This window comes from Oreochromis aureus, linkage group 9, assembly GCF_013358895.1.
Source record: "Oreochromis aureus strain Israel breed Guangdong linkage group 9, ZZ_aureus, whole genome shotgun sequence".
NCBI lineage: Eukaryota > Metazoa > Chordata > Actinopteri > Cichliformes > Cichlidae > Oreochromis > Oreochromis aureus.
In genome coordinates this window covers 12155203-12182138 of record NC_052950.1, presented here as the reverse complement: position 1 = coordinate 12182138, position 26936 = coordinate 12155203, and the positions used below count along the sequence as shown (strand labels likewise).

At 40.9% G+C, this 26936-nt stretch overlaps 1 protein-coding gene and 1 long non-coding RNA gene across 2 annotated transcripts in view; both read left to right on the top strand.

Moving 5' to 3' along the window:
* The first annotated feature begins 2204 nt into the window (after window positions 1-2204).
* LOC120441703 lies at window positions 2205-3448 on the top strand. Its single transcript, XR_005614212.1, has 3 exons — window positions 2205-2266; window positions 2354-2424; window positions 3205-3448. It is a non-coding gene; the product is annotated as an uncharacterized LOC120441703 (long non-coding RNA).
* A 6789-nt stretch (window positions 3449-10237) lies between these two features.
* The window catches only part of LOC116320136 (B-cell receptor CD22-like), a 92418-nt gene continuing 75719 nt past the window's right edge, over window positions 10238-26936 (top strand). The window contains exons 1-4 of the mRNA XM_039617824.1: window positions 10238-10314; window positions 10934-10999; window positions 14729-15112; window positions 16074-16400. Of these exons, the coding sequence (XP_039473758.1) occupies window positions 10248-10314; window positions 10934-10999; window positions 14729-15112; window positions 16074-16400 (844 nt within the window). The 5' untranslated portion in view covers window positions 10238-10247. The remainder of the gene's footprint in view (window positions 10315-10933; window positions 11000-14728; window positions 15113-16073; window positions 16401-26936) is intronic.

Below are 26936 nucleotides of genomic sequence, written 5' to 3'. Positions count from 1 at the left end.
CGGTACAAAGGATTTCCTGTGGCAGTCAGTTCTGCATTTCGGGGCAATGAGTCTTTTGCTGCGTTTGCTCCGATGGTCCATCATGGGGGCGTGCATGGGGTGGGAGGGGTTGTCCATGATAGAAAGAAGCTTTTTTAGCATTCTCCCCTCAGACACCTCCTCCAGTACTGGGTCTGGTGACCCAGTGTTTGTTTCTGGTTTAATATTCTTTGGTTATTGTTATTTATGGGTTTTGGTTATCTTTATTTCTTCAGTTCTCAAAGATCTTAGTTCTCCCTCCCTCAGTGTTTATCATAGCCTGTGTTTAGTCTCTGTTCCCGTGTCTACTCTGTGCCTTTCCCGTGTTCCACATTTCATGTCTAGTCACCATTGTCTCTATCTTAAGCTTGCAGTCCGATAAGTACTTTTCCTCATGGCAACCACCAAATGCAGACTAGTCGATGGGATTACCATAAACGTGTGATTCATCACTCCAGAGAGTGCGTCTACACTGCTCTACAGTCCAGTGGTGGCGTGCGTTACACCACTGCATTTAAAACTTTGCTCTGTGCTTGGTGATGTAAGGCTTGGGTGCAGCTGTTCAGCCATGTAAACCTATTGCATCAAGCTCTCTGTACACCGTTCTTGAGCTAATCTGAAGGCCACATAACGTTTGGAGGTCTGCAGTGATTGACTCGCAGTCAGTGACCTCTGTGCACGATGTGCATCAGCAACTGCTGACCACGCACTATAATTTAAGATAGCTTATCACTTCCACAAGAAAGTGATTAGAAAACCAGAATTCAAGGATTTGGATGGATGAGTGAATACTTTTGGCAATATAGTGTACATATATTCCTTTTCTGCTATTCAGGTTCTTTTGACTGCATTGGGAACACATTGGATTTCAGTGTCTGGTTCAAGAATACTATAGCATGTGGAGAAACCAGGAATCAATCCACTGACCTCCCAACTGGTAGATGACCCACTCCTCCACCTGAGCAATATACACATTTATCAATCTCTTGAGACACATTTCTCATGTTTTCTTGTTTATTTATAACGATTTTATAATTCTTGGTGATCTAGTTCTTGTCCTTCACCCCTGTGTAACCGAGGTAACATCTGACCCCACTTTATTCTGAATCCCTTTATTGTGGCGGGAATGAACTCTGTATAAGTTCCGGGTCGACCTGCTGCATGTCCCCTGCTCTCATCGCTGCTGCTGTCCCTGTGGTTGGCATGCTTGTCAGATATTGACAAATATCAATTGACAGTGTCCAATAACCCGGCCGATTTATTCAACGTAATATCCTCTCTCAATCCACTCAACGGCGAGTTATTTGCTTTGTTTGTTTTGTTACAATTAATGAAAATGAGGCGCCGCGGTCGCTGAGCATGGACCTGGTCAAGTTGCTTGTTCCATAAGACAAAAGAGGTGCTGTCCTTTGGGAGGGGCAAACTGGGAATAGTTCTCCCTCTCAAACTGAGAGGAATAATGGACACAAAGACATTAGACTAAGGAATTTGTGAGAATGCAGGAGAGCCAAAAAATTGCCTGGTTGGCTCTCTGAAGATGCAGAGACCAGGAGGTGGAGATCATGGTGGTGTGTTTGAAACTGAAGCTCTGGCTCATGTGTCAAAAAACACCACCACCATGCTTCTGAAGCATTTTATCGACACTTGGTTTGACTGGGCAGACTCGCATCATCAGCAATGTCTGAAGGTGGTTACTTTGTCGGGCCCCTTCCGGGGGGTGGGGGCCCTGGACCTTTGGGCCCCCTGTGGCTTGTGAACTGTGGCTGCTGTCCACAGTCAAACGTGGTTTGCATCTCCATGGACTCAGAGGCTGCCGTGCAAGAAGGAAGCCCTTGCTTCAAAAGTTGCACCTTAAAGCTCGACTGAAGTTTGCTGCTGATCACATGGACAAAGATAGGTGTAACCCAGTTCCTAAAATCATCTTAAACAAAAGAGAAGAAAAAGTAAAACATTTAATGTTCATTGTTTCTGTTCTTACTGTCCCTGTTAATGAAAGGGAAACTAGATCAATATATTTAAACAAAAAAGGGACACAGATTTATATATTTGTTCTGGTTAAACAAGGGTTAAGTTTTCTCCGAGGGTTGATGAGCTCTGATGAGAGCCTATTGTTTTACTCCACTCCTCGCATGTCAGCCAATCGATGAAGCTCTGTGCAGCTCTTGTCCCTCCTTAGTGCCAGCTCCCAAGTTTTCAGTCTCTTGCTTCTACAGCCGAACAGAGCAGGCGGACTAAAACTTTGTTATCGGTAAGCTGGAGAAATTAATCTCTAACGAGTTAAATGATAAAGAAATGATATTTTTCACAAAGTATGGTTTTGCACTTGTTGTCCTAGAGGGCAGAGCGAAACCGGAAGGTTTACTGAGCTGTGGCTTCACGTAAACGCTGAGCATCCGCTCGACGGTGGTAAGCTAAATGTGGCTAATCAGACACGTGATGCGTGGAGTGTGGGTACAGTTGTTGGATGTCTCTGAAACGCACTGTTGTTATGCTAGTTATATCGTTAACCAAGTCATTAACATGTGAAAAGCTGTAAATGGTTAAAGCAGCTACAAATAACTTTATGAGAGATAATTGTAAGCAGACTTTATCCTTCTTCCTGTTTCATTTTTGATGTCAATCAGTTGTTTTACAATACTCAGTATTGAATACTTGGAGGTAATTTTTAGTGTATTTCCACTTGTACTAGTAGGCCTATGGTACAAGCAGGATTAAGCATGTCTATTTTAATACTCCTATTTGTGGACTGAGTCCTTGTGTTTACATGTTATTGAACCTGATTGTTTGCACTTTGTTCATTTCTGATAAGCATTTGCATATTATTCCATTTCTTAAAAGGGGTAATATACTTATTTATTTGTGATTAGATATATATGTACAGTGAGTTTATTTTGATGAAAGTGAATTATATGGTGACTATAATTCCTGAATGTTTGAAGCCTTGTAGATAATCTTTAATGTTACTGCAGGTTACAAATAAGTATTGAACCTTGATACTGTGAAATTTTGGATATTGATACTTTGAACCTTGATATTTTAATGTTGTACAACATGACTGAACTGATGATAATTGAACTGATGATAGCTGATCTGAATAGTAGTTACTGCACTGTGACACTACTTTAGTTTAATTTGTGAAAGTTATTCTTAAAGTGGACATGACATATATTTGACCATTATTTATAGGTCAGGTTTTTTATATGGGACGAATCCAAAGACCAGGTCAGCGATTCCAGAACCGAGAGTGTTCCAGTGTTCACTGGATGGCGAGCCAACCCAAGATCCTAGAAGACGACATACATACACACGCACACTCATTTGCACATTGATGGACTACAATCCTCTACTGTACAAGTAGTACGGTAGGACAGACAATCACACACACACTCCTTGTCGGACGAATTCTATTGCAATACACCTGTTTGTCATGGGCCCCACCAGTACCATTTGGACCTAAAAAAAAGACTAATTCTTTTACTGGTGCACAATTTTATTTTATTCTATTTTTTTGCTACTTTGGGGGAATTTTTTATACTCAACATTCTGTTAAAACCTGTTGAAATACTGTGTTGTTTACAAATTTCTTTTACAAGGCTTAACATCACTAAAGTACTTTTAAAGCCACACAACTGTGTTTGTCTGGTTTCTCTGCCATTTGTGTACCAGAGCTCTAAGAGTCGTTCTTAATCTTCTGATACTAGCCCAAATTACTTATTACCTTGGTAATTATCCATTGGTACTGTACTTCAATCCACGTAAGTGCTACATAAGACCTTCTGGAGGAAAGTTCTGAGGTCAGACGAAACAAAAATTGAGCTTTTCGGCCACAATGCCCAGCAATATGTTTTGAGGAGAAAAAGTGAGGCCTTTAACCCCAAGAACACCATGCCTACCATCAAGCATGGTGGTGGTAATATTATGCTGTGGGGCTGTTTTGCTGCCAATGGAACTGGTGCTTTACAGAGAGTAAATGGGATAATGAAGAAGGAGGATTACCTTCAAATTCTTCAACATAAACTAAAATCATCAGCCCGAAGGTTGGGTGTTGGACGCAGTTCCAACAGGACAAAAACCCCAAACACACATCAAAAGTGTTAAAGGAATAGGATAAGGGTTTTAGAATGGCCTTCCCAAAGTCCTCACTTCAACCCCATTGAAAACACGTGGACAATGCAGAAGAAACAAGTCCATGTCAGAAAGCCATCAAATTTAACTGAACTGCACCGATTCTGTCAAGAGGAGTGGTCAAAGATTCAACCAGAAGCTTGCCAGAAGCCTGTGGATGGCTACCAAAAGCACCTAATTGAAGTTAAAATGTCTAAGGGACATGTAACCAAATATTAGCACTGCTGTATGTATGTTTTTGACCCAGCAGATGTGATCACTTTTTTCTGTTAACCCATAATAAAGTTATAAGAGAACCAAACTTCATGTATGTTTTTTGTGACAAAGAAGTATCTGTTCCAATCACTCTATCAGAGAAAAGTCAGAGTTGTAGAAATAACAGGAAACTCAAGAGAGCCACGATATTATGTTCTTTACAAGTGTATGTAAACTTTTGACCACAACTGTACTTATATAGGTTGTTGCTGTGGTTTCCCTACTATGTTGTTCTCTTCTTTGTCTTGTTTTGTTCTTTTTTTTCCCCAGCAGGTGATCTAGTGGATTTTAGGTGTCCTTTCTCACTGTCCCTCTTCCCCTCTGTTTTTCTTTACCTCTCCTTTTCTTGAACATCACTTGTCTATGTCTTTCCCTTTCCTATTCACCGGTCATGTCTGTTCCAATTGTAATAACTTAAAAGTAAAAATAAATAAATAACAAAGATCAATCAAGTGCCTTGAAGCATGGCAATGATCCACTTGGGAAAATAAATATGTTGGGCATTTTTCTTGGTGTTCAGCCAATAATTCTGATTGCTACTGTGCCAAACAGGACAAAAAAAAAAATCTCTCATATATTCACACACACACACACATCTGTCCGGTTGGCTTAACAACGCAGTGCCACAATAACACAGAGGGAAGAGTGTGGAATCTAACTGCGGCTGTGCGTGCATGAGCCTAGGTCGGCTGTCTGCGGTCCGGGATGGTGTAACTCTGTCACAATGTCAATTGGACCTCGATGGGTTCGATGGGTAATGTCAGCTAGATGGGTGCCATTTAAAGCAGCCACGTGCAAAGGCTCAGCGGGAGAAACTAACAGCACACCCATCCTTTGAGCTAGGTTCTCATCCAATAAACTCTGCTCACCCCTGGAGTCAATGAAAGCTTGACAGGTAAATGTGATTAACTGGTGGGACAATTTAGCTGAGCAGGCAAGGTGGGAAGAGGCATTTTGAGTCCCACCCTATGAGGGGCCGTACAAGCCAAAATTCATTCTTTCACTCTTACACACATATAATCTTCTTTCACACACATATACTTTCACTCTCACACACATACATTCTTCTGTCAGACACACGTATTGTCACTCTCACATACATATAATCTTCTTTCACACACATACTTTCACTTTCACACACATATATTCTTCTGTCAGACACACGTATTGAGAGTGAAAATATATGTATGTGAGAGTGAAAGTATGTGTGTGTGAAAGAAGAATGTATGTGTGTGAGAGTGAAAGAATGAATTTTGGCTTGTACGGCCCCTCATACCACCCCTCAGGATCCCTACCGCTATTCATGGGCTACACCTAAATACCTGCGAGGAGCACATGTCAACAAAATGACCTTTTCTAGCCACAGGCGAAACACTCACCCACACGATGTCTTCTTCTCTGACCTGATGGGCTGAGACGGGCCTGTCCCAGCTGCATGGGCTCCTCCTCGTCTGCCTGCATGTTCTCCATCCGCCTCCACTTCCAGGGAGGAGACTTCGCCCGAAAACCGCCAGACTTTCCTCCATACTTATGCATGTGGTCATCTAACCTAATACACATATTTATTCATTCATCTAATTATTTTGGTAAGTCCTTTGTTGGCAACTCACATTTCAGGCTGTTCAAAAAGGCTCCTCGAAGCCTCTGCCTGAAAATTAGAGCACATTGTGTCAGAAATCCTCCGCTCTTGTTCAGCTCTCCAGAAAACTTGTCTGGAGCAGGTACAGGGCGCTCGTGAGGCAGTAGAGGAGGGGAGGAGGGAAGAGGGCAGGCAGCAGCTATAGTAAGTGGTGAAGGCGGGGAGGCGTGTTGCTGGCAGCCCCGAAAGAGGATAGCAACATACATTTTAAATCTTAAGCCCCACGCCCCCGGCACTGGGGGCAAAAAGGAGGAGATCACGTTTAATCGGTTATAACGGGGGTTGAGAAATATAAGTCCAGACATGTGTGGTATCCACAGAAACCTCAGAATCTCAGCTAAAATGTCATATAAACCATTTCTACAGCCACCAAACACACCGAAAACAAGCCGCGATTAAACGAGCAGTTACGTAAATGCGCAGAAGTCCGCTAAACAAACAAAACCGAACCCGAAATTCTTCAGACTTTATGTAACCGGTTAAAGATAGGCTGGTTAGCTTCCAGAGCTATCACTGACTCCACACACCAAGTTTCATCACGATCAGACCAAAATTCACTGAATTAGCCGCAAAAGGAGACCACAAAAACACACAGCGGCGCAAATGCGCTAAGACAGAAATTGGCTTACCGTCCCGATTTCCTCCGTTATTGTCGCCGGTAGCCGGTAACCACGTGATTGCCAGTAGTTACCATGCCTACCTAGCCGCATCAGAGCCATTTTCCGTCAACATCCTCCATTTTAGACCCACCTACAGACACGTGACTGGACAGACGCCACATGCAGTAAATTTGGACACACGTGGGTTTTGGCATTACAATGTCTGATTGGTTGAAGTGACGTGAACGTCAGAGGTGTCAATCACACAAATTGACCAAAAGAAACCAAAGTTACAGCCCCTCAGAGTTTAAAGGGCCAGAGGCCAATGAAGCGCTCTATGCGCACGGCAGTAAAGGGCCATTACCATGTAAATGTGTGGTTAATTCTTCCAAAATATATTTTTTTAAAAAGCATTTTTAGGCCTGTTAATAAAATTTATTACTTTCTGCTCTTTAATACCTAAAAAAATCAAATGGCATGGTGTCCAATTGTGTGCCAAAATTGGACATTTTTGTACAACGTCTGGATCTTCATGTATTGACAGGGCTGTAGTTTTTCACTGTTTTACTTTAGAAACATAAATCTTTGCACAGATGATGCTTATATGTTGGTTACTGGATTTCTGGAACCAAATGTGAGCTGAGGCATATTTTTAAAAGGGTTATATGCTAAAAATTACAAAAAAAATTTAGGCGAGAATAAAATCTACTTACTTTTTCTGTGTTCCAGTCTTAGTAACTTTGACACAGTAATATCTGCTTTAATATTTACACCTCTGATTAACTTTCCCAAGTGTTAGCTTTATTTTGATACCAAGATTGTAAGGACAGAGTTTGTAATTGCAGAGAAATAATCAATTTAATTTGGGCATTACATTTTCGAGCAGAAAGCTCAGAAACCCCCTTGGGGCTTAAGAGGTTTCAGTCACAACCTGTAACAGGGCGCGCTGCACCTTGGTTTTATGCTGCAGCATCTTCAAATGCCGCTCCAGCAGATCTGCTGTAATTATAATTCCCGCTGCACCGGAGTCGAGTCTGCTGGCTCCCCGAGCAATGTTCATACGTCCTTTTCAAAGTGCGAATGTCTCTGGTGGTGGAAAAACAGTCCAGAACACCCATGTTCGATTATTTACACTCCACGCTGGTGCTCCAATTTGTGACTCTCCTCCAGTGACTTGAAACTCTGCACTCGCAGCTCCTGGCAAGTTGGCAGGTATATTCACAATAAGCAAGGTCTCTAACACTAAAGGGAGTGCAGAATTATTAGGCAAATGAGTATTTTGTCCACATCATCCTCTTCATGCATGTTGTCTTACTCCAAGCTGTATAGGCTCGAAAGCCTACTACCAATTAAGCATATTAGGTGATGTGCATCTCTGTAATGAGAAGGGGTGTGGTCTAATGACATCAACACCCTATATCAGGTGTGCATAATTATTAGGCAACTTCCTTTCCTTTGGCAAAATGGGTCAAAAGAAGGACTTGACAGGCTCAGAAAAGTCAAAAATAGTGAGATATCTTGCAGAGGGATGCAGCAGTCTTAAAATTGCAAAGCTTCTGAAGCGTGATCATCGAACAATCAAGCGTTTCATTCAAAATAGTCAACAGGGTCGCAAGAAGCGTGTGGAAAAACCAAGGCGCAAAATAACTGCCCATGAACTGAGAAAAGTCAAGCGTGCAGCTGCCAAGATGCCACTTGCCACCAGTTTGGCCATATTTCAGAGCTGCAACATCACTGGAGTGCCCAAAAGCACAAGGTGTGCAATACTCAGAGACATGGCCAAGGTAAGAAAGGCTGAAAGATGACCACCACTGAACAAGACACACAAGCTGAAACGTCAAGACTGGGCCAAGAAATATCTCAAGACTGATTTTTCTAAGGTTTTATGGACTGATGAAATGAGAGTGAGTCTTGATGGGCCAGATGGATGGGCCTGTGGCTGGATTGGTAAAGGGCAGAGAGCTCCAGTCCGACTCAGACGCCAGCAAGGTGGAGGTGGAGTACTGGTTTGGGCTGGTATCATCAAAGATGAGCTTGTGGGGCCTTTTCGGGTTGAGGATGGAGTCAAGCTCAACTCCCAGTCCTACTGCCAGTTTCTGGAAGACACCTTCTTCAAGCAGTGGTACAGGAAGAAGTCTGCATCCTTCAAGAAAACATGATTTTCATGCAGGACAATGCTCCATCACACGCGTCCAAGTACTCCACAGCGTGGCTGGCAAGAAAGGGTATAAAAGAAGAAAAACTAATGACATGGCCTCCTTGTTCACCTGATCTGAACCCCATTGAGAACCTGTGGTCCATCATCAAATGTGAGATTTACAAGGAGGAAAACAGTACACCTCTCTGAACAGTGTCTGGGAGGCTGTGGTTGCTGCTGCACGCAATGTTGATGGTGAACAGATCAAAACACTGACAGAATCCATGGATGGCAGGCTTTTGAGTGTCCTTGCAAAGAAAGGTGGCTATATTGGTCGCTGATTTGTTTTTGTTTTGTTTTTGAATGTCAGAAATGTATATTTGTGAATGTGGAGATGTTATATTAGTTTCACTGGTAAAAATAAATAATTGAAATGGGTATATATTTGTTTTTGTTAAGTTGCCTAATAATTATGCACAGTAATAGTCACCTGCACACACAGATATCCCCTAAAATAGCTAAAACTAAAACAAACTAAAACTACTTCCAAAAACATTCAGCTTTGATATTAATGAGTTTTTTGGGTTCATTGAGAACATGGTTGTTGTTCAATAATAAAATTATTCCTCAAAAATACAACTTGCCTAATAATTCTGCACTCCCTGTATAAGTCTCGGCCTTACTGACAAGGTTAAACTTAACAAGCGTCGACCGGAGCTCGGCCACACTGCTAAATAGGTGACTCTGAAGATAGTAATCAGTGCAGCTGATGAATGGCAGGTGCGGCGTCGGAAATGCTTCCGGGTCGGGAGGTCGCATCGCTGACCAAAACTTCCGGAAGCGAGAATGAAAACAACACCCAGGGAGATGAGGAGAGAGAGAGACACAAACAACAACAACGGACATGGACAGAGCGGGCAGGTCAGCAACAGAGAAGAAAATATGCGTTAGACTGTTAAACACTACTGTACCTCATAGCAGAAAACTACAGCATTTCCCTAGCTCACCAGAATACTGTTCTGTGACAAAAAACTGTTAAAATCTGGAGGTAAATGAACAGTAATTACTGATAAAGCACCACCACCACTGCTATATGTTATAATAAGCAGCCATGTAAGCTAAGTGGGCCTTTAAAACAAGCCAGAAATCTGGTAAAAGCCATTTTCCATATTAAGAAGGTACTTCAAGGTGACATACATCCACAAATACGCCAACCAAATACACTCATTTTCTTAGCTCAACTTGTCTTAGCTTGTAACTCCCTACAATGTGAGATTAATACTGGAAATTATCAAATATATTCTGCAAGCTCAAGGTTTAACTCAGAGGCATTTAAGGAGTCTAAAATGTCTTGCAGGGTGGACAAGTCATTTTAGACTCTGACTTCCCCTTTTGCATGATAAGCAGGAAGCATAACACTTGACTGTTTCACGCTTGTTGTCAGTGAGTATCTTTATACTTCCTCATTTCTGACATGAGAAAAAGTAGTTCACTTGGGTTATTAGAATTCTGCTACAAAAGATCTGACATGAACTCGTTAGGTAAGAAAATATTTTATGCTTTTATTTTTTAGTTTTGTACGGAAGCGTAGAGCTGCCACCCAGGCAAAAGAAAAATAGAAGTATATCACGTTATAACGTGAAAAGTTTATTGTTCTAACAAGATACTTTTCACGTTTGAACAACATAATATCACGTTATTACAATATACATAATTATCACGTTCGTACAATATAATATTTATATTGTACGAACGTGATAATTATGCATATTGTAGTAACGTGATATTATATTGTTCAAACGTCAAAAGTTTATTGTACAAACATGATAGTATATTGTACAAACATGATAGTATATTGTACAAACATGATAGTATATTGTACAAACATGAAAAGTATCTTGTTAGAACAATAAACTTTTCACGTTATAACGTGATATACTTCTATTTTTCTTTTGCCTGGGTGGCAGCTCTACGCTTCCGTAGTTTTGTGATACTGAAACTTATTCTGTTGTTTTTCTTTTACCGTACTGACAGAGACATTATTGTGTTTACTAATGCTTTACTTGTAGTCACGAAAACATGAGTTATTATAGTTTCATTTTTATTTATAGATTTTGTGTAGTTATATTATTAAATTAACAAGTTTTTTTGCCAACCCAGGGAACAAGATTCTGTCTATGAACATGGTGAAAGTTGGCATGATACTGATTTTCCTCTTTGTTCCAGGTGAGCTGTTTATTCAGTTATTCAAAGGTATTATTGGGGTAATTTATACTCTACATTAATTTAGAATTGATGCCAAAAGACCATTATAGATGGAGCCAACTGCTCATTCCCTGATTGAAAAATATCCCTATGGGCTCAAAATGTGGTCATAAATATTTTGTACTTGTAAATCAGTTTTGTACTTGTAAATCAGGATTTGTATGTGTAAAAAGAATTTGTGTGTGTGTAAAAAAGATTTGTATGTGTAAAAAGAATTTGTGCGTGCGTAAAAAAGATTTGTATGTGTAAAAAGATTTTTGTGTGTGGACTTAGCCAAAACCCCCTGCAAGTTACAAGTACAATTTTGACCCATTTTTCTTCCTGTCATCTGATTGGTCAATGTCATGTCAATCACAAATGTAACAATCCAATCAGAGAAGAGATAGGTTTGGCTGTCGGAGGGGCACTTTTTTGAACTGCAGGTCCTTGAAGGGTAATACAGTTTGAAGCTGGAGGATCTCTATATAAATATCCGATAGCAGCTAGGTCCGCTAAGTTTCAGCAGCTGTTGAAAGGATAAAGTTGTGGTATATCAGTGGTTAGAAATACAATTATTACTTTAGGATTAGTTTAACACAAAGTCAGGGTTGACCCGGGACCATTGCTGTGAGTCACAGTGCGCAGCATAAAGGTCCTTTCACATCGGACGCAGGATGTGCTGCTAATGCTAACTGCTAACTAAAAGCAAAGGATCCAGAATTTCTTGCATTGGCTGCTGAGCTCTGTGGGTTTTTGCGGCAGCTCTACCTGTACTAGATGCACCTGCTCCTTGTCGTTTCTATCTCTGACTTTGTGTCTGTGAAGGTTCTCAGTCATCCAGGTCATCGTAGTCAAAGGAGTTTGCAAAGAAAAGCGTCTGGACTTCTTTGAGTTGCTTGAAGACGTTTCACCTCTCATCCGAGAAGCTTCTTCAGTTCTAAGGTCAAATGGCCGAGAGTCCCAGATTTAAACCCAGTGGGAGTATCCCCCCAAGGAGGGACAAAGGACCCCCTGGTGATCCTCTAATCACATGCGCCAAGGTGTGAAAGTGGGTGTGGGACCTAATCAGCCAGGGTTTCGGGTGAGCTCATTGTGAAACCTGGCCCCACCCTATCATGTGATTTCCTGAGGTCAGATGGCCCAGGATGTGAGTGGGCGTTAAGGCGTCTGGGGAGGGAACTCAAAACTGGACTATAGATGGCAGACAGCTGGTGTCGTAAACCACCGCCTCTGTTCAAAGATGGTCGCTCACAGTGGACATAGATATCACCGCCTTTATCCAGGGGATGCCATACCCTGCATTTATGGACTTCCTAAGATCCACAAGGAAGGGGTCCCACTCAGACCCATAGTCAGTAGCATAAACTCAGCCACTTATAACATTGCGAAACACCTTGCTACCATCCTGGCACCTCTCGTGGGGAACACACCACACCACATCAAGAACTCCACCGACTTCACCGACAAGGTCCAGAAACTTACCCTGGATCCAGATGAAACCATGGTGTCCTTTGATGTAGTCTCTCTCTTCACTTGCATACCCACCACGGAAGCAGTGGAGACTGTCAGAAAACGACTACAAGAAGACAGCTCCTTGGAAGACAGGACCAACTTCACACCCGATCAGATTTGCACACTGTTAGACCTCTGCCTTACCACAACATACTTCAAATACAACCAAGGCTTCTACAGACAAAAACATGGCTGTGCCATGGGCTCCCCCGTGTCACCTATTGTAGCCAACCTTTACATGGAGGAAGTGGAAAGAAAGGCTCTTGGCTCTTTTAAAGGGAGAGTACCCAGCCACTGGTACAGATATGTGGACGACACCTGGGTCAAAATCAAGACACAAGAAGTGGAATCCTTCACTGCGCACATTAACGCCGTGGATAAAAACATCAAGTTCACCAGGAAAGACACTAAGGACAACTGTTTGCCTTTCCTGGACTGCGCTGTGCACATTGAAGAGAATGGCAACCTCAACATTGAAGTTTACCGGAAGCCCACACACACGGACCAGTATCTCCTCTTTGACTCCCATCACCCTCTGGAACACAAACTTGGAGTAATTAGGACCCTACACCACTGGGCAGAACTTGTTCCCTCTAAGCCTGAAGGGAAAAAGAAGGAACACACACATGTAAAGGAAGCACTGAAAACATGTGGTTATCCTAACTGGGCGTTCATAAAGTCAGCAAAAAGGCACAGAAAAGAAGATCAGACACCAGCGAGGGAGGATAAGAAAGACAGACGCAACAACGTTGTCACCCCTTATGTAGCCGGTGTATCAGAGAAACTCAGGAGAGTTTTCTCCAAGCATGACATCCCAGTGTACTTCAGACCCAGCAACACACTCAGACACAAACTGGTTCACCCGAAAGACAAAACTCCAAAACACAGACTGAACAACGTGGTGTATGCTGTACAGTGCAGTGAGGAATGCCCGGACCTCTACATTGGAGAGACCAAACAGCCACTTCACAAGCGCATGGCACAACATAGAAGAGCCACCTCCACAGGACAAGACTCAGCAGTCCACCTGCATCTTAAGGATAAAGGTCACTCTTTTGAGGATGCCAGTGTTCGCATATTGGACAGAGAGGACAGATGGTTTGAAAGAGGAGTGAAAGAGGCCATCTATGTCCACTGTGAGCGACCATCTTTGAACAGAGGCGGTGGTTTACGACACCAGCTGTCTGCCATCTATAGTCCAGTTTTGAGTTCCCTCCCCAGACGCCTTAACGCCCACTCACATCCTGGGCCATCTGACCTCAGGAAATCACATGATAGGGTGGGGCCAGGTTTCACAATGAGCTCACCCGAAACCCTGGCTGATTAGGTCCCACACCCACTTTCACACCTTGGCTCATGTGATTAGAGGATCACCAGGGGGTCCTTTGTCCCTCCTTGGGGGGATACTCCCACTGGGTTTAAATCTGGGACTCTCGGCCATTTGACCTTAGAACTGAAGAAGCTTCTCGGATGAGAGGTGAAACGTCTTCAAGCAACTCAAAGAAGTCCAGACGCTTTTCTTTGCAAACTCCTTTGACTATCTCTGACTTTATGTCCTCTACAAGAGTTTCTGGGTTTTTTTGCTAGTTCTTCAAATGTTCAATAAAAAGATGTATGCTAATTCATGACGAAGAAAGCTTTGTAATGAAGACTGTCATTTCCAAAACACTGCCCCCCCCCCGCGGTCCGCAGCGCTGTATTAAACATGTAGACCTGTGACACAAACTCGGACGACCACAGACTGTTTTCCTTCGTGGTGATGAAGGAAAACGCTGGGTTGGCATGTAAAACGGCATTTATTCCCTTCAAAGACCTGCAGTTCAAAAAAAGCGCCCCTTCGACAGCCAAACCCATCTGTTCTCTGATTGGATTGTTACATTTGTGATTGACATGACATTGACCAATCAGATGAAAGGAAGAAAAATAGGGTCAAAATTCATACTTGTGACTTGCAGGGGTGGTTTTGGCTAAGTCCACACACAAATCTTTTTTACACATACAAATCTTTTTTACACACACACAAATCTTTTTTACACATACAAATCTTTTTTACGCACGCACAAATTGTTTTTACACATACAAATCCTGATTTACAAGTACAAAATATTTATGACCACATTTTGAGCCCATAAATATCAGCACACACAGTTAAACGGAGGGGAAAAATATCTGCTGCTAAATATAATGCTGTATTTACAGTTGCTTTGGCTGACTGCCCTGATGAAGCAGCACTCTCCATAACTGCACCAAAGAAGTTGGAAGCACTGAGTGGATCTTGTTTGCAAATCCCATGTAGCTTCAGACCCAAAGAAGAACAGAAGTTTATCACCACTAGAAAAACCTTTGGAGTGTGGATAAAAAATGATTCCAGAATTTCCATTTATCCAAACAATGTGATCTTCAACAGTAATGGAGCAGTTAGCATCTATCCAATGAGTATTACTGGGAACCTGAGTCAGAGAGACTGCACCTCTCTGTTTACTAATTTAACCACCACATACACAGACACATACTTCTTCAGAGTAGAGAGTGAACCATTCATGGCGACAGCTCATTGTGATCCTCTTCAAATAACAGTCAGAGGTAAAGATTTTTTTTTAATTAGTTTATAGTAAAATGTTTTAATAATTGCTCTTTCATGAACTGGCAAAGATGTCTGTGGAGACCAAAATTAACAATGCTATCATGATGAGTAACCAGACTGACAGCACTAATATTTATATTTCCATAATTCCATCAAAAAGCTGTGAATAAAATTAGAATGAAATGATCTGCAAAACATTTTCATCCTGTATTTAATTAATGTGACCAGAGGAAAACAAAGTTACGACATAGTAATGTTTTGTTTCAGAATAATACAGGCTTGAACTGCAATACCAGTTTAGCACTGTTTTGCTACAGAGACATGCTGTTATTGCACTGTGTAGACACTGTGGTTTGACATTTTCATGCTGAAAAGACCACTGAGTTCAACCTATGTTTCTCCAAAGGAAGTTAAGCATGTGAACAGGTTAGAGTGTAGCACTGAATGGTAGTCTGTACTGGTAGGGCACCTATGAAGAGTGGAAATGTGGGCGGTTCAGATACCTGTGCAGGTATGGAGATGTCTAGGAGAAAAGACAGCTGAATTTTTGACCTGATTATTTATTACAATCCTGGAGAATGAGAGGATGCCTAAGGAGAACATTTCAGTGGTACAAATATCCAAGAAGCACACAAGATAGGTGAAAAAGATAGAGCCAGCATGGCAGAGTGGGTGGAGCTAAATAAAGTGGTTTTCAGAAGTGTTCCTGAGCCTATGCCATTTCTGATTATTAGGGAAATGAAGAAACAAAAAAGCCTCAAGTATCAAAAGTAAAAATTACTTCCAATTCACCACATGGTGTTTTGCCTTTGCATTCTCTAGAGCATTTCTATTTTTTTGGAAAAAGGTTTGTGGTTTTTCTGCTGCTGTTATATTCATACCCACAGACTTCAGTGTTCACATGTATCACAAGAGCTAAATTACCTCTTCGTGACTTGATGATCTGTGTTGTTTATATAGATATATCATTTCAAACCACAGATTCTCCTTGGAGGCCCAATATTACAATCCCAGGTGATCTGAAGGAGAAGGAGTCTGTCACTATTACCTGCTCAGCTCTCACTCCCTGTCCACACTCCCCTCCTCAACTCACCTGGAATCTCCAACAAGACTCTCAAAACAAAATAGAGGAAAACACAGCTGGAAGCTTTACAACTAAAATCCAGCAGACCATCACTCTGTCAGACACACATGATGGAAAGAAGATCAGCTGCTCTGCCAGATATCCTGTGAACCAAGGAAAAGACACCAAGACAGCAGAGACAGAAGAGACTCTCAGTGTTTCATGTAAGACAATCAGTGTGTTTTTATGGATCCTGTGAGTAAACAATAAGTAATGGAATATTGAATGTTTATAATGGATAACAGGAATCCTTGTTACAGCTATCCCCCCCGTTTTTTCCCAGTGTGCCCGAAAGAAATCACAGCATTTATCAGTCCATCAGGTTCAGTGCCAGCAGGCAGTCAGGTGAACCTAGCTTGTTATAGTAAAGCCAAACCTCCAGTCAGCAGCTTCACCTGGTTCAAGAAGAGCAGAGATGGAGCTGTGAAAGTATCTGAAGGAGAGATTTACAGCTTCAATGTAACAGATGGAGGAGTTTATTACTGTGTGGCCACTAATGATCTGGGTAATCAGACATCAGCAGAGATTCATGTGAATACTGAAGGTAATGTTAACCAGTACTTATTCAACTGGATGCAAAGAGGAGTTTTGCATCGCTGTTTATGATTTTTGGTCGTCTTGTCTGTGACACGCTTAAACAATCTTTGTGACTGTTGATTGTTTGACTTTCTTTTTGACTTCACACAGTATTATTCAAGAAGGCAAACTTTAAAATCTTTTGTTTGAACATTCAGGTGGTATTGGTCTCTTTGCTCTACTGCAGACTGCAGGAATCACAGTGCTTGTGATCACACTGGCCATCTTTGAGTGGTGAGACAAGTCTTTCTGTGATATGCTCATTTTAAATGTGTGTGGCCTATATTGCATGGATCTTTATCATTCATCACTGCCAAACCAAACAGAAACTAAAACTTTTTTAATTGTTTGTTTGTTTTTATTTCAGCTGCTTCAGATCGAGACGCTCCAACAAATCAGAGATAGAAATCTGCCAAATGAACACTTACTTAACAGCTGAACAACTAAAGTCTATGCAAGTCGCAAGAGGAGGGAAAACTCCAGTTTAAAATACAATATGAAACTATTTTTAACGCTTAAGAGTTGGTTTGCCAGAATTAAGGATGTTTGTAGATTTCTTTATAGTGTGGTGTTCAAATATTTTTAGGCAAATTATTAAAAAAAAGGCCATACTGGCTTAAAATGTATACCACCAGAGCTTAAAAGGTTGCTTGTCTCGCTCAGATTATTCATATTAGCAAAGTATGCTTATAGACCAGGTCATACTAGAACTGCCTCAGCACATATAAGGGATCACTGTTTAATAAATATAGATGATAGGAAACTAGACAGGGTTGTGTTTTTAAATGCTACTGTGTTCAATGTCACTGACAACAGTGTTTTAATAACAAAATGAAATGTCTATAATGATGTGTTTTGTGTGTGTGTGTGTTTATGGGTGTGTGGATTTGTCATGTCTGTTGTGTTTTACTTTTTTTGTAATACGTTTATGATCTTTTGCATGTAATCTTCCACGGGCCAACGGATGCAAATTATCTTAAACTAACTCTGGTACAAAACATTGAATCACAACATTTATGTTAATATTGTGCATTTTTCCTTTTCAAATAAAATCAATTAATAATAATAACTGAACCTAGATGTTGTTGTATCTCAGATCAAAAACTGTCTTTCTGGGTGATGGTGAGCATTTTTAAATAGCAGCTTTTCTGACAGTACGGAAAAATCTTGTGGAGCTCCAAAAGTGAATTGTTTTTATTAATGATTTGCTGGCTGAGTGGTTATATACGCTGATGATCCAACTTTTTTTGAGCATGACTAAAAATAGTAGAATTGTTGCATAACATTACAAAGCATGTGACAATAAAAAAAAATATTTACACAATTAGAACTTGAATAAACTTTTATTTTGGTCCAATCATACTAATTACCTAGATCATACTAACTCCAAGATGGCCAAAAAAACCCACCAAAAAAAGAAATAGTGGGACCATTGTGGCTCTGTGTATACTAATTTAACAATGTGATGATAAATCAGATGCAGGTCTTCTCTTGTTCTTGCACAAGTTGAAAGATCTGGCGTACTTCTTTTGTCATAAACCAGTGCATGTGTGGGTCCTTGGCTTCCTGGCTGATCAGTGAGGTTGAATAAGTAAGTAAGTTGCGGGAGAGCTGTGGGTTGCACGAGAGCTGCACTGTGAGTGTCACAACAAATGTGTGATGTTACTATAGGCGATACTATCAAGTCAAAAGACTAGCCAAGGATTGGTTAAGGCCCAGCTTGGGGCCTGTCACAGATCAAGGAGAGATTAAGTTGCTGTATCTGTACTATAATAGCAAAACAAATGACATGCGTGACATGTAAAACATGTGAGACAGGGTGGAAGCTGGTCTTCTTCTCAATTATATGACTATAAAGCACCTGTTAGTTCAGTGATCTGCCATTAACAACAGGAAGCTACTATCAAAGTTGGCTAACAACAGGCTACAATACAAGTTTCAAGTTTCAAGTTTTATTGTCAAGTACAGATAAACAGTGTAGCCACATTTATCCATAATGAAATTCTTTGGCTCATGCTGCTCAGCTTTACATGAGCATATTGAGAGTGTGCAGTTAAATTGAGAAGAAAATAACAGAAATTAGCAGTGGTAGTAGTAATAATGATAATAATAATAATAATAATAATAATAATAATAATAATAATAATAATAATAATAATAACAATAACAATAATAACAATAAAAAGGAGAGGAAAAGGACTATTAAATATTAGAGAATTTAGTTGGTATTTACATTTAAGACAAGTTGGTATTTACAAGTTTGTGCAAGAGTATTTGCAGATTGTGCAAAGTTGTGCAGTGAGCATTTAAGTAGCATTTGTTGAAGTGACAGTGTGCAGAGTCCTGTAATTGTAGTGAGTGTGTAGTGGTGTGTATGGAATGTCAGCAGTTCAATAGTCTGATGGCTTGTGGGTAAAAAACCGTCTCTGTGTCTGGTAGTGCGGGACTGGATGCTCCTGAACCGCCTGCCGGATGGCAGGAGTGTGAAGAGTCTGTGGCTGGGGTGGCTGAGATCAGAGAGGATCCGCTGTGTCTTCCTCATGCAGCGCTGTCTGTGGAGATCTGGCATGGCTGGCAGTTCAGTCCTGGTGATGCGCTTTGCTGATCTCACTACCCTGTGCAGAGCTTTGTGGTCCAGAGCATTACAGCTGCCATACCAGGTGGTGATGCAGCCAGTCAGAATACTTTCAATGGTGCATCAATAGAAGTTTGTAAGTATTCTGGGGTTCATGCCGAATCTTCTCAGGCGCCGCAGGAAAAAGAGCTACTGTCTTGCTGCTTTTGTGATCACACCAACATGGTGTGACCAACTCAGATCCTCGCTGATGTCGATGCCCAGGAATCTGAAGCAGGTGACTCTCTCCACCTCTGCTCCTTCGATGTGGATGGGGGTGTGGTCTCCTCTCTGCGGTCTCCTGTAATCCTTGATGAGCTCCTTGGTTTTGCTGAGGTTAAGCAGCAGGTTGTTGTCACGGCACCATGATGTCAGGGCTCTCACCTCTGCCCTGTATGTCGTCTCATCTCCATCAGAAATGGTGTTGGAGCTGTGTGTTGCTGTACAGTCGTGGGTGAACAGGGTGTACAGCAGGGGGCTGAGCACACATCCCTTTGGGGCACCTGTGCTGAATGTAAGTGTGGATGAGGTGTTGCTGCCGATCCGAACCACCTGAAGTCTGTCTGTCAGGAAGTCCAGGATCCAGCTGCACAGGGAGGAGTTGATTTTCAGGTCACGGAGTTTTATAACGAGTCTGGATGGTATGATAGTATTGAAGGCGGAGCTATAGTCTATGAAGAGCGTGAACCTGGCATCATTACTGTGATACTATTGGGTCAAACGATTAATAAGAGGTGTCAATCATGCAAATTGGCCAAAAGAAACCAAAGTTAAAGCCCCTCAGAGTTTAAAGGGCCAGAGGCCGGTTAAACGCTCTATGTGCACGGCACAAAAGGCCCATTGCAATGTAAATGTGTGGTTGTTGGAGTGATTTCGTTGAAAGTTGAAAATCAAATCTCAGGACGTACTACATTTCACAGATCACATTAACTCGGTGGACCGACACATCAAATTCACCAGGGAGGATATGAAAAGTGGCAGGTTAGCCTTCTTAGACTGTGAGATTTCCATCAGTAATGGGGGACATCTAAAAGCTGATGTGTACCGTAAACCTACGCATACGGATCAGTATCTAAGGTTTGACTCTCATCATCCACTGGAGCACAAACTGAGTGTCATCAGGACGCTACAACACAGAGCGAACACCATCCCCACCAGTGTTGGGTAAGTTACTTTAAATTAGTAACTTAGTTACATTACTAGTTACTTCTCTAAAAAAGTAACTTAGTTACTTCAAGTTACTCGTTACTTTCAGAGTAACTAGTTACTAGGGAAAGTAACTTTGGTTTTACTCAGAATTCTCTTGTTAATGTGTTGCTTCTGTAACTGGATACCCAGCAAGATTGCCAGTCTTCTAGCTTGCTTACTTGCCACAAGTGCACTGTGCCACCTACCAATAGAAAGGAAAAAATAATGCGCACATTTCCACGAGAGAAATCCCACACCTGGACCGTCGTTGACCGCCGCCATGATTCTAGCCTGCTTTTTACATCCAACACAAAAACTGCAGTCGTGGTGCTTTTGATTGTACTCAGAACTTGGAAATTCTGCCTTCTGAATAGGAAGATGTAGGTAACACCAGACTGCAGATGAGCTGCATACAGGGCTGGACTGGGACAAAACAATCGTCCCGGGCATTTTGACTAGAGACCGGCCCACCATTATAGGAAAAATCATAAAGCCTTTGAATGAAAACAAACACTGTTGTGACAGTGATGTACACTGTTCTGATGGTATATATGTATCAATCTATCAATCGTTTGTTGTAAGACTCAGATAATTATGTTTTTAAAAGCGAGACATTTTAAATGAGAATAATAAAGAAAAGTATTTCCTTGTGCCCCCTTTTCCTGTTAATGCCCTACCTGGCCCCTGGCAACACTTTGCTAGACCCATCCCTGCACAGTTACCAGCTGTCAGCTATGTAGAAAAGGATCCTGGTGTTATTTGTCTCTCAGAAACAGTTCATAACTTCCCTTCAACTCATTCATGTCACCTAAAAGGTAAACCTGTTTCTCCATCACCTGTTCAGCTCTGATGATTCAGTAAGGACATCTCCTGGTTTCATCTTCATGTTTCCCTCTCACCAGATAACCAAACCGATATCATGACCAGCAGCTTTACAGCTGTGGCTCCAGCAAACATCAGCTGATACTAGAAATTAATATTAAATAAATTCTAACAACAGCTGATCAAGCTTAAACGTGCTGCTGTTGTTTAACGCGACATCCGCTGGTTTCCTCTTTCTGGCGCAAAGTGGGCGATAAATAAACAAGAGAGAAAAGCCGATCAGCTGATCATTGATCAGTTTCGTGATTGAAGTAGAAACAGGAGAGGAGAGAATGAGAGAACAAGAGGCAGCTGTGCAGCTTCAGCTTTGTGTCTTTTTCATTGTAGCTGAAGTCCGGGACAAACTGTGTTCCTTTTCACCTCAGTACGAAACGCGTAATATTTTCTCTGAATACCAGACGATTCTGTTTTTTAGGGGACGGTTGGCAACTCTAATAATTAACCGTAAGAACAAAATAAAGTTCAGCATCAGTAACATAGCACCCACCCAGCTGTATACAGTAGAAACTCCGTCATGCTAGCTAGCACGCAGTACGAAAATGTCAGCATACCGAAAATAAACTCCACCTAAACTTGGTTTATATCTGACTCGATAGACTGCAGGTCATAACTTCTTACCTGAAGTTCAGTTCACCTGACACGCGGACTGGCGGCCGCTTCGGGTCTCTCCTCTTGCCTCCCTTTTCCTTCATCCACCTGCTGGCTTCCACCACTTGCTAATGTTATTGAATCTGTGGAAGCTCGCGATATCCACCACACAGTAACGAGTAACGAGCCTATCTAAATCCCAGTAACGAGTAACGCGTTCCTGGTTTTGGCATAATAACTAGTTACCCTGCTCGTTACCACAATAATAACGTAGTTACTGTAACGCGTTACTTAATAACGCGTTAGTCCCAACACTGATCCCCACTGACACAGCGGCCAGGGAGGCAGAAGAACAGCACATCAAGAAGGCCCTGAGTAAATGTAATTATCCCAGCTGGACTTTTGTCAAAGCTGGGAAGGCACCTAAAGTCTGTGAAGGTTCTCAGTCATCCAGGTCATCGTAGTCAAAGGAGTTTGCAAAGAAAAGCGTCTGGACTTCTTTAAGTTGCTTGAAGACGTTTCACCTCTCATCCGAGAAGCTTCTTCAGTTCTAAGGTCAAATGGCCGAGAGTCCCAGATTTAAACCCAGTGGGAGTATCCCCCCAAAGAGGGACAAAGGACCCCCTGGTGATCCTCTAATCACATGCGCCAAGGTGTGAAAGCGGGTGTGGGACCGAATCAGCCAGGGTTTCGGGTGAGCTCATTGTGAAACCTGGCCCCACCTTGTCATGTGAATTCCTGAGGTCAGATGGCCCAGGATGTGAGTGGGTGTTAAGGCGTCTGGGGAGGGAACTCAAAACTGGATTATAGATGGCAGACAGTTGGTGTCGTAAACCACCGCCTCTGTTCAAAGATGGTCGCTCACAGTGGACATAGATGGCCTCTTTCACTCCTCTTTCAAACCATCTGTCCTCTCTGTCCAATATGTGAACATTGGCATCCTCGAAAGAGTGACCTTTATCCTTAAGATGCAGATGAACTGCTGAGTCTTGTCCTGTGGAGGTGGCTCTTCTATGTTGTGCCATGCGCTTGTGAAGTGGCTGTTTGGTCTCTCCAATGTAGAGGTCTGGGCATTCCTCGCTGCACTGTACAGCATACACCACGTTGTTAAGTCTGTGTTTTGGAGTTTTGTCTTTCGGGTGAACCAGTTTCTGTCTGAGTGTGTTGCTGGGTCTGAAGTATACTGGGATGTTGTGCTTGGAGAAAACTCTCCTGAGTTTCTCTGATACACCGGCTACATAGGGGATGACAATGTTGTTGCGTCTGTCTTTCTTATCCTCCCTCGCTGGTGTCTGATCTTCTTTTCTGTGCCTCTTTGCTGACTTTATGAACGCCCATTTAGGATAACCACATGTTTTGAGTGCTTCCTTTACATGTGTGTGTTCCTTCTTTTTCCCTTCAGGCTTAGAGGGAACATGTTCTGCCCAGTGGTGTAGGGTCCTAATTACTCCAAGTTTGTGTTCCAGAGGGTGATGGGAGTCAAAGAGGAGGTACTGGTCCGTGTGTGTGGGCTTCCGGTAAACTTCAATGTTGAGGTTGCCATTCTCTTCAATGTGCACAGCGCAGTCCAGGAAAGGCAAACAGTTATCCTTTGTGTTTTCCCTGGTGAACTTGATGTTTTTATCCACGGCGTTAATGTGCGCAGTGAAGGATTCCACTTCTTGTGTCTTGATTTTGACCCAGGTGTCATCTACATATCTGTACCAGTGGCTGGGTGCTCTTCCTTTGAAAGAGCCAAGAGCCTTTCTTTCCAACCTTTACATGGAGGAAGTGGTGAGGGGAGATGACCCTTTTATGACTAGAGAGGTTGTTAAAATGGTTGTAACTGAAATGGTTCTAACTCAGCTGACATGGGTATTTATGTATTGACAGTGCTGTCATTTTTCACTGTTTCACTTCAGAAACATAAATCTTTGCACAAATGATGTTTATATGTTGGTTACTGAATTTCTGGAATAGAATGTAAACTGAGGAATAATTTTAAAAGGGTTATATGCTAAAAAATAAATAAATAAATTGGGCGAGGAAAAAATTGACTTTGAAGAATAAACTAATTCTGTTTTATATTCTATGAAATAATTTTACTAAATGAAGTGATTATGGGTTTATAATCATTTTGCATTTTGACCAGAAATGAGAGAAATGATTTGTCATTTAGTGTATCTAGATAAACTTTACTGTATCAGATGGTGGGATTTAGTAGCTTATATTTCTCATATTATATTAATTATTATTTTAGCATCTATATTTGAATTCATGGCTTAATTAAAAATGTCTTAACATTTATTGAGCTCGGATATAAAATTCTTTTTATCCACAACTAAACTCATGTGTCAAAAGACAAATGCCTGGTGTTGCTGCTCAACAACCAAATTGTACTGTTACTGTGCCCTTTCTCACACTTTGTGATTAATTTTAGTGCTGCTGCAGTCACTGCAGATGTGCTACAAGATAAATGTAAATGTAAGTGCTTGTGGCAGAGGGACTTCTCTGTGACTGAATTTTGAGGAAGTTGGTCAACAAAGTCTTTTGTGTCGATTGATGAGAGTAAATATCAGCTAAATATTTACACCAAATGGATATATGAAATGTATTTAATAACATAAACATGAATTTTTAATGAAACAAGGAAAGTGAATTTAAAAAACGAATCACTTTTCAGGAAATTGGTATCTTACTTATTCTTTCAGCATCATTTGTGTTTTCTTCTCTTTACATGTGTATATAATTCCTAGTAATCAAGAATTATTTCATGTTGATAAATATATTCTGTAAAAGTGTGCAAGCTTGAAAAAAAAACTCAAGTGAGTAAAGAGGTCTTATTGTGACTTTAAAAATATGTCTGACTTCCTCTGTCACAGGATATCAGCAGAACTGAAGAGTTTTTCTCAGAGGCATCGAGTGACGCCTACAGCAGCTTTGTGACTTAATTGCACCTTCTTAAACAGCTTGTTCTCTTTCTGTACTTCCTTCTTTCTAACGTCGGCTGGGTGACACGGTTTAATCTAATTCTTTAAAACAGTAAAATAATAAGACAACACTTGGGCTTGTTTGGTAAGGACACATTTTATTGCTTTTATTCAGTAACTTTTTACCTTTCTTTTACTGCACTTACAGGTACATGTAAAGTAATTTTATTTACTGATGTTCTAGTTTTACATAGACTGCTTTGTGTTACATTTTTTTTTATATTTCAACATAGTTTGAAGTGAAGAACTACAAGAAAAAAAAAAACAAGAGATGTACAAAAGGAAAATATTAAAAAAAAAAAATGTAAGTACAGTGTTACAGCTCCATATGTGAAATGATTTCTTTTCTTTTTTAAAATCCAGGCAGTAGAGTAGTCTGTCTGTGAACATGGAGACAGTCAGCATGTTACTGATTGTCCTGTTTGTTTCAGGTGAGTATTTCAGTATTTCAAAGTAATTATTAGAGTTATTTTACATCGTGAACTTCATTTAATAACAAAGACTTACTTTTTGTCCTGACTTTAAATTAATATATTTTGTGTAGAAACTGTTAACAACAGAGGAACAAAAATGTTTGTTGGCACTTTCAAGCATTACAATAGACAGTTTTTGAAACTCTGATTATTATTATTATTATTATTTTCATCTTACATCCAAACAGCAGATGGTGGCTGAAATGTTCCTGTTATGGCTGGATTATCAGCTAAATATTTAATTTTACAAGAAAATATTCACATACAAAAATAATATCTCACTAACTAAATTGTAGAGAATACACGTTTTGTTCGGGCATAGAAAAAAAACATGTAGTTAACTAAAATTAATGTGTGAATTGATTAATAATTAAATTGTATTTACAGCTGCTTTGGGTGGTTGTCCTAATCAAACAGCACTCTTCATAAATGCACCAAAGAAGCTGGAAGCACTGAGTGGATCTTGTTTGCAAATCCCATGTAGCTTCAGACCCAAAGAAGAACAGAAGTTTAACAACACAAAAAAAACCTTTGGAGTGTGGATTAAAAATGATTCTAGATTTGGCAATAATCCAAACAATGTGATCTTCAACAGTAGTGGAGCAGTTAGCATCTATCCAATGAGTATTACTGGGAACCTGAGTCAGAGAGACTGCACCACTCTGTTTACTAATTTAACCACAAACTACACAGACACATACTTCTTCAGAGTAGAGAATGAAACATTCAAGTCAACAGCTTCTTGTGATCCTCTTCATATAACAGTCAGAGGTAATAGTGTTTTTTGTTTTTTTTTTAATTTTCATTATTTTGTCTTACCTATTAATAAACTTATATTCAGGACTTTGATCTATTGTTTGATTATAATGAATACCTGTTGAGCAAATTTTGTATGACAGTCGTAATGATTGTCCCAGCATGATACTCAGGAGATTGTGTCTTATTATCATTTCTGCTCTGCAGTTATTTTAAGGACGTGATTGCATTTGTAAATTTAAGTATGAAATCAGAACAGATTTACAGATTTTAATCAATGGCACAAATTTCAGTGTGATTTTATAATGAATATGTACGTGAAACCACAGATTCTCCTTGGAGGCCCAATATTACAATCCCAGGTGATCTGAAGGAGAAGGAGTCTGTCACTATAACCTGCTCAGCTCTCACTCCCTGTCCACACTCCCCTCCTCAACTCACCTGGAATCTCCAACAAGACTCTCCCAACAAAATAGAGGAAAACACAGATGGAAGCTTTACAACTAAAATCCAGCAGACCATCACTCTGTCAGACACACATGATGGAAAGAAGATCAGCTGCTCTGCCAGATATCCTGTGAACCAAGGAAAAGACACCAAGACAGCAGAGACAGAAGAGACTCTCAGTGTTTTATGTAAGACAATCAGAGTTTG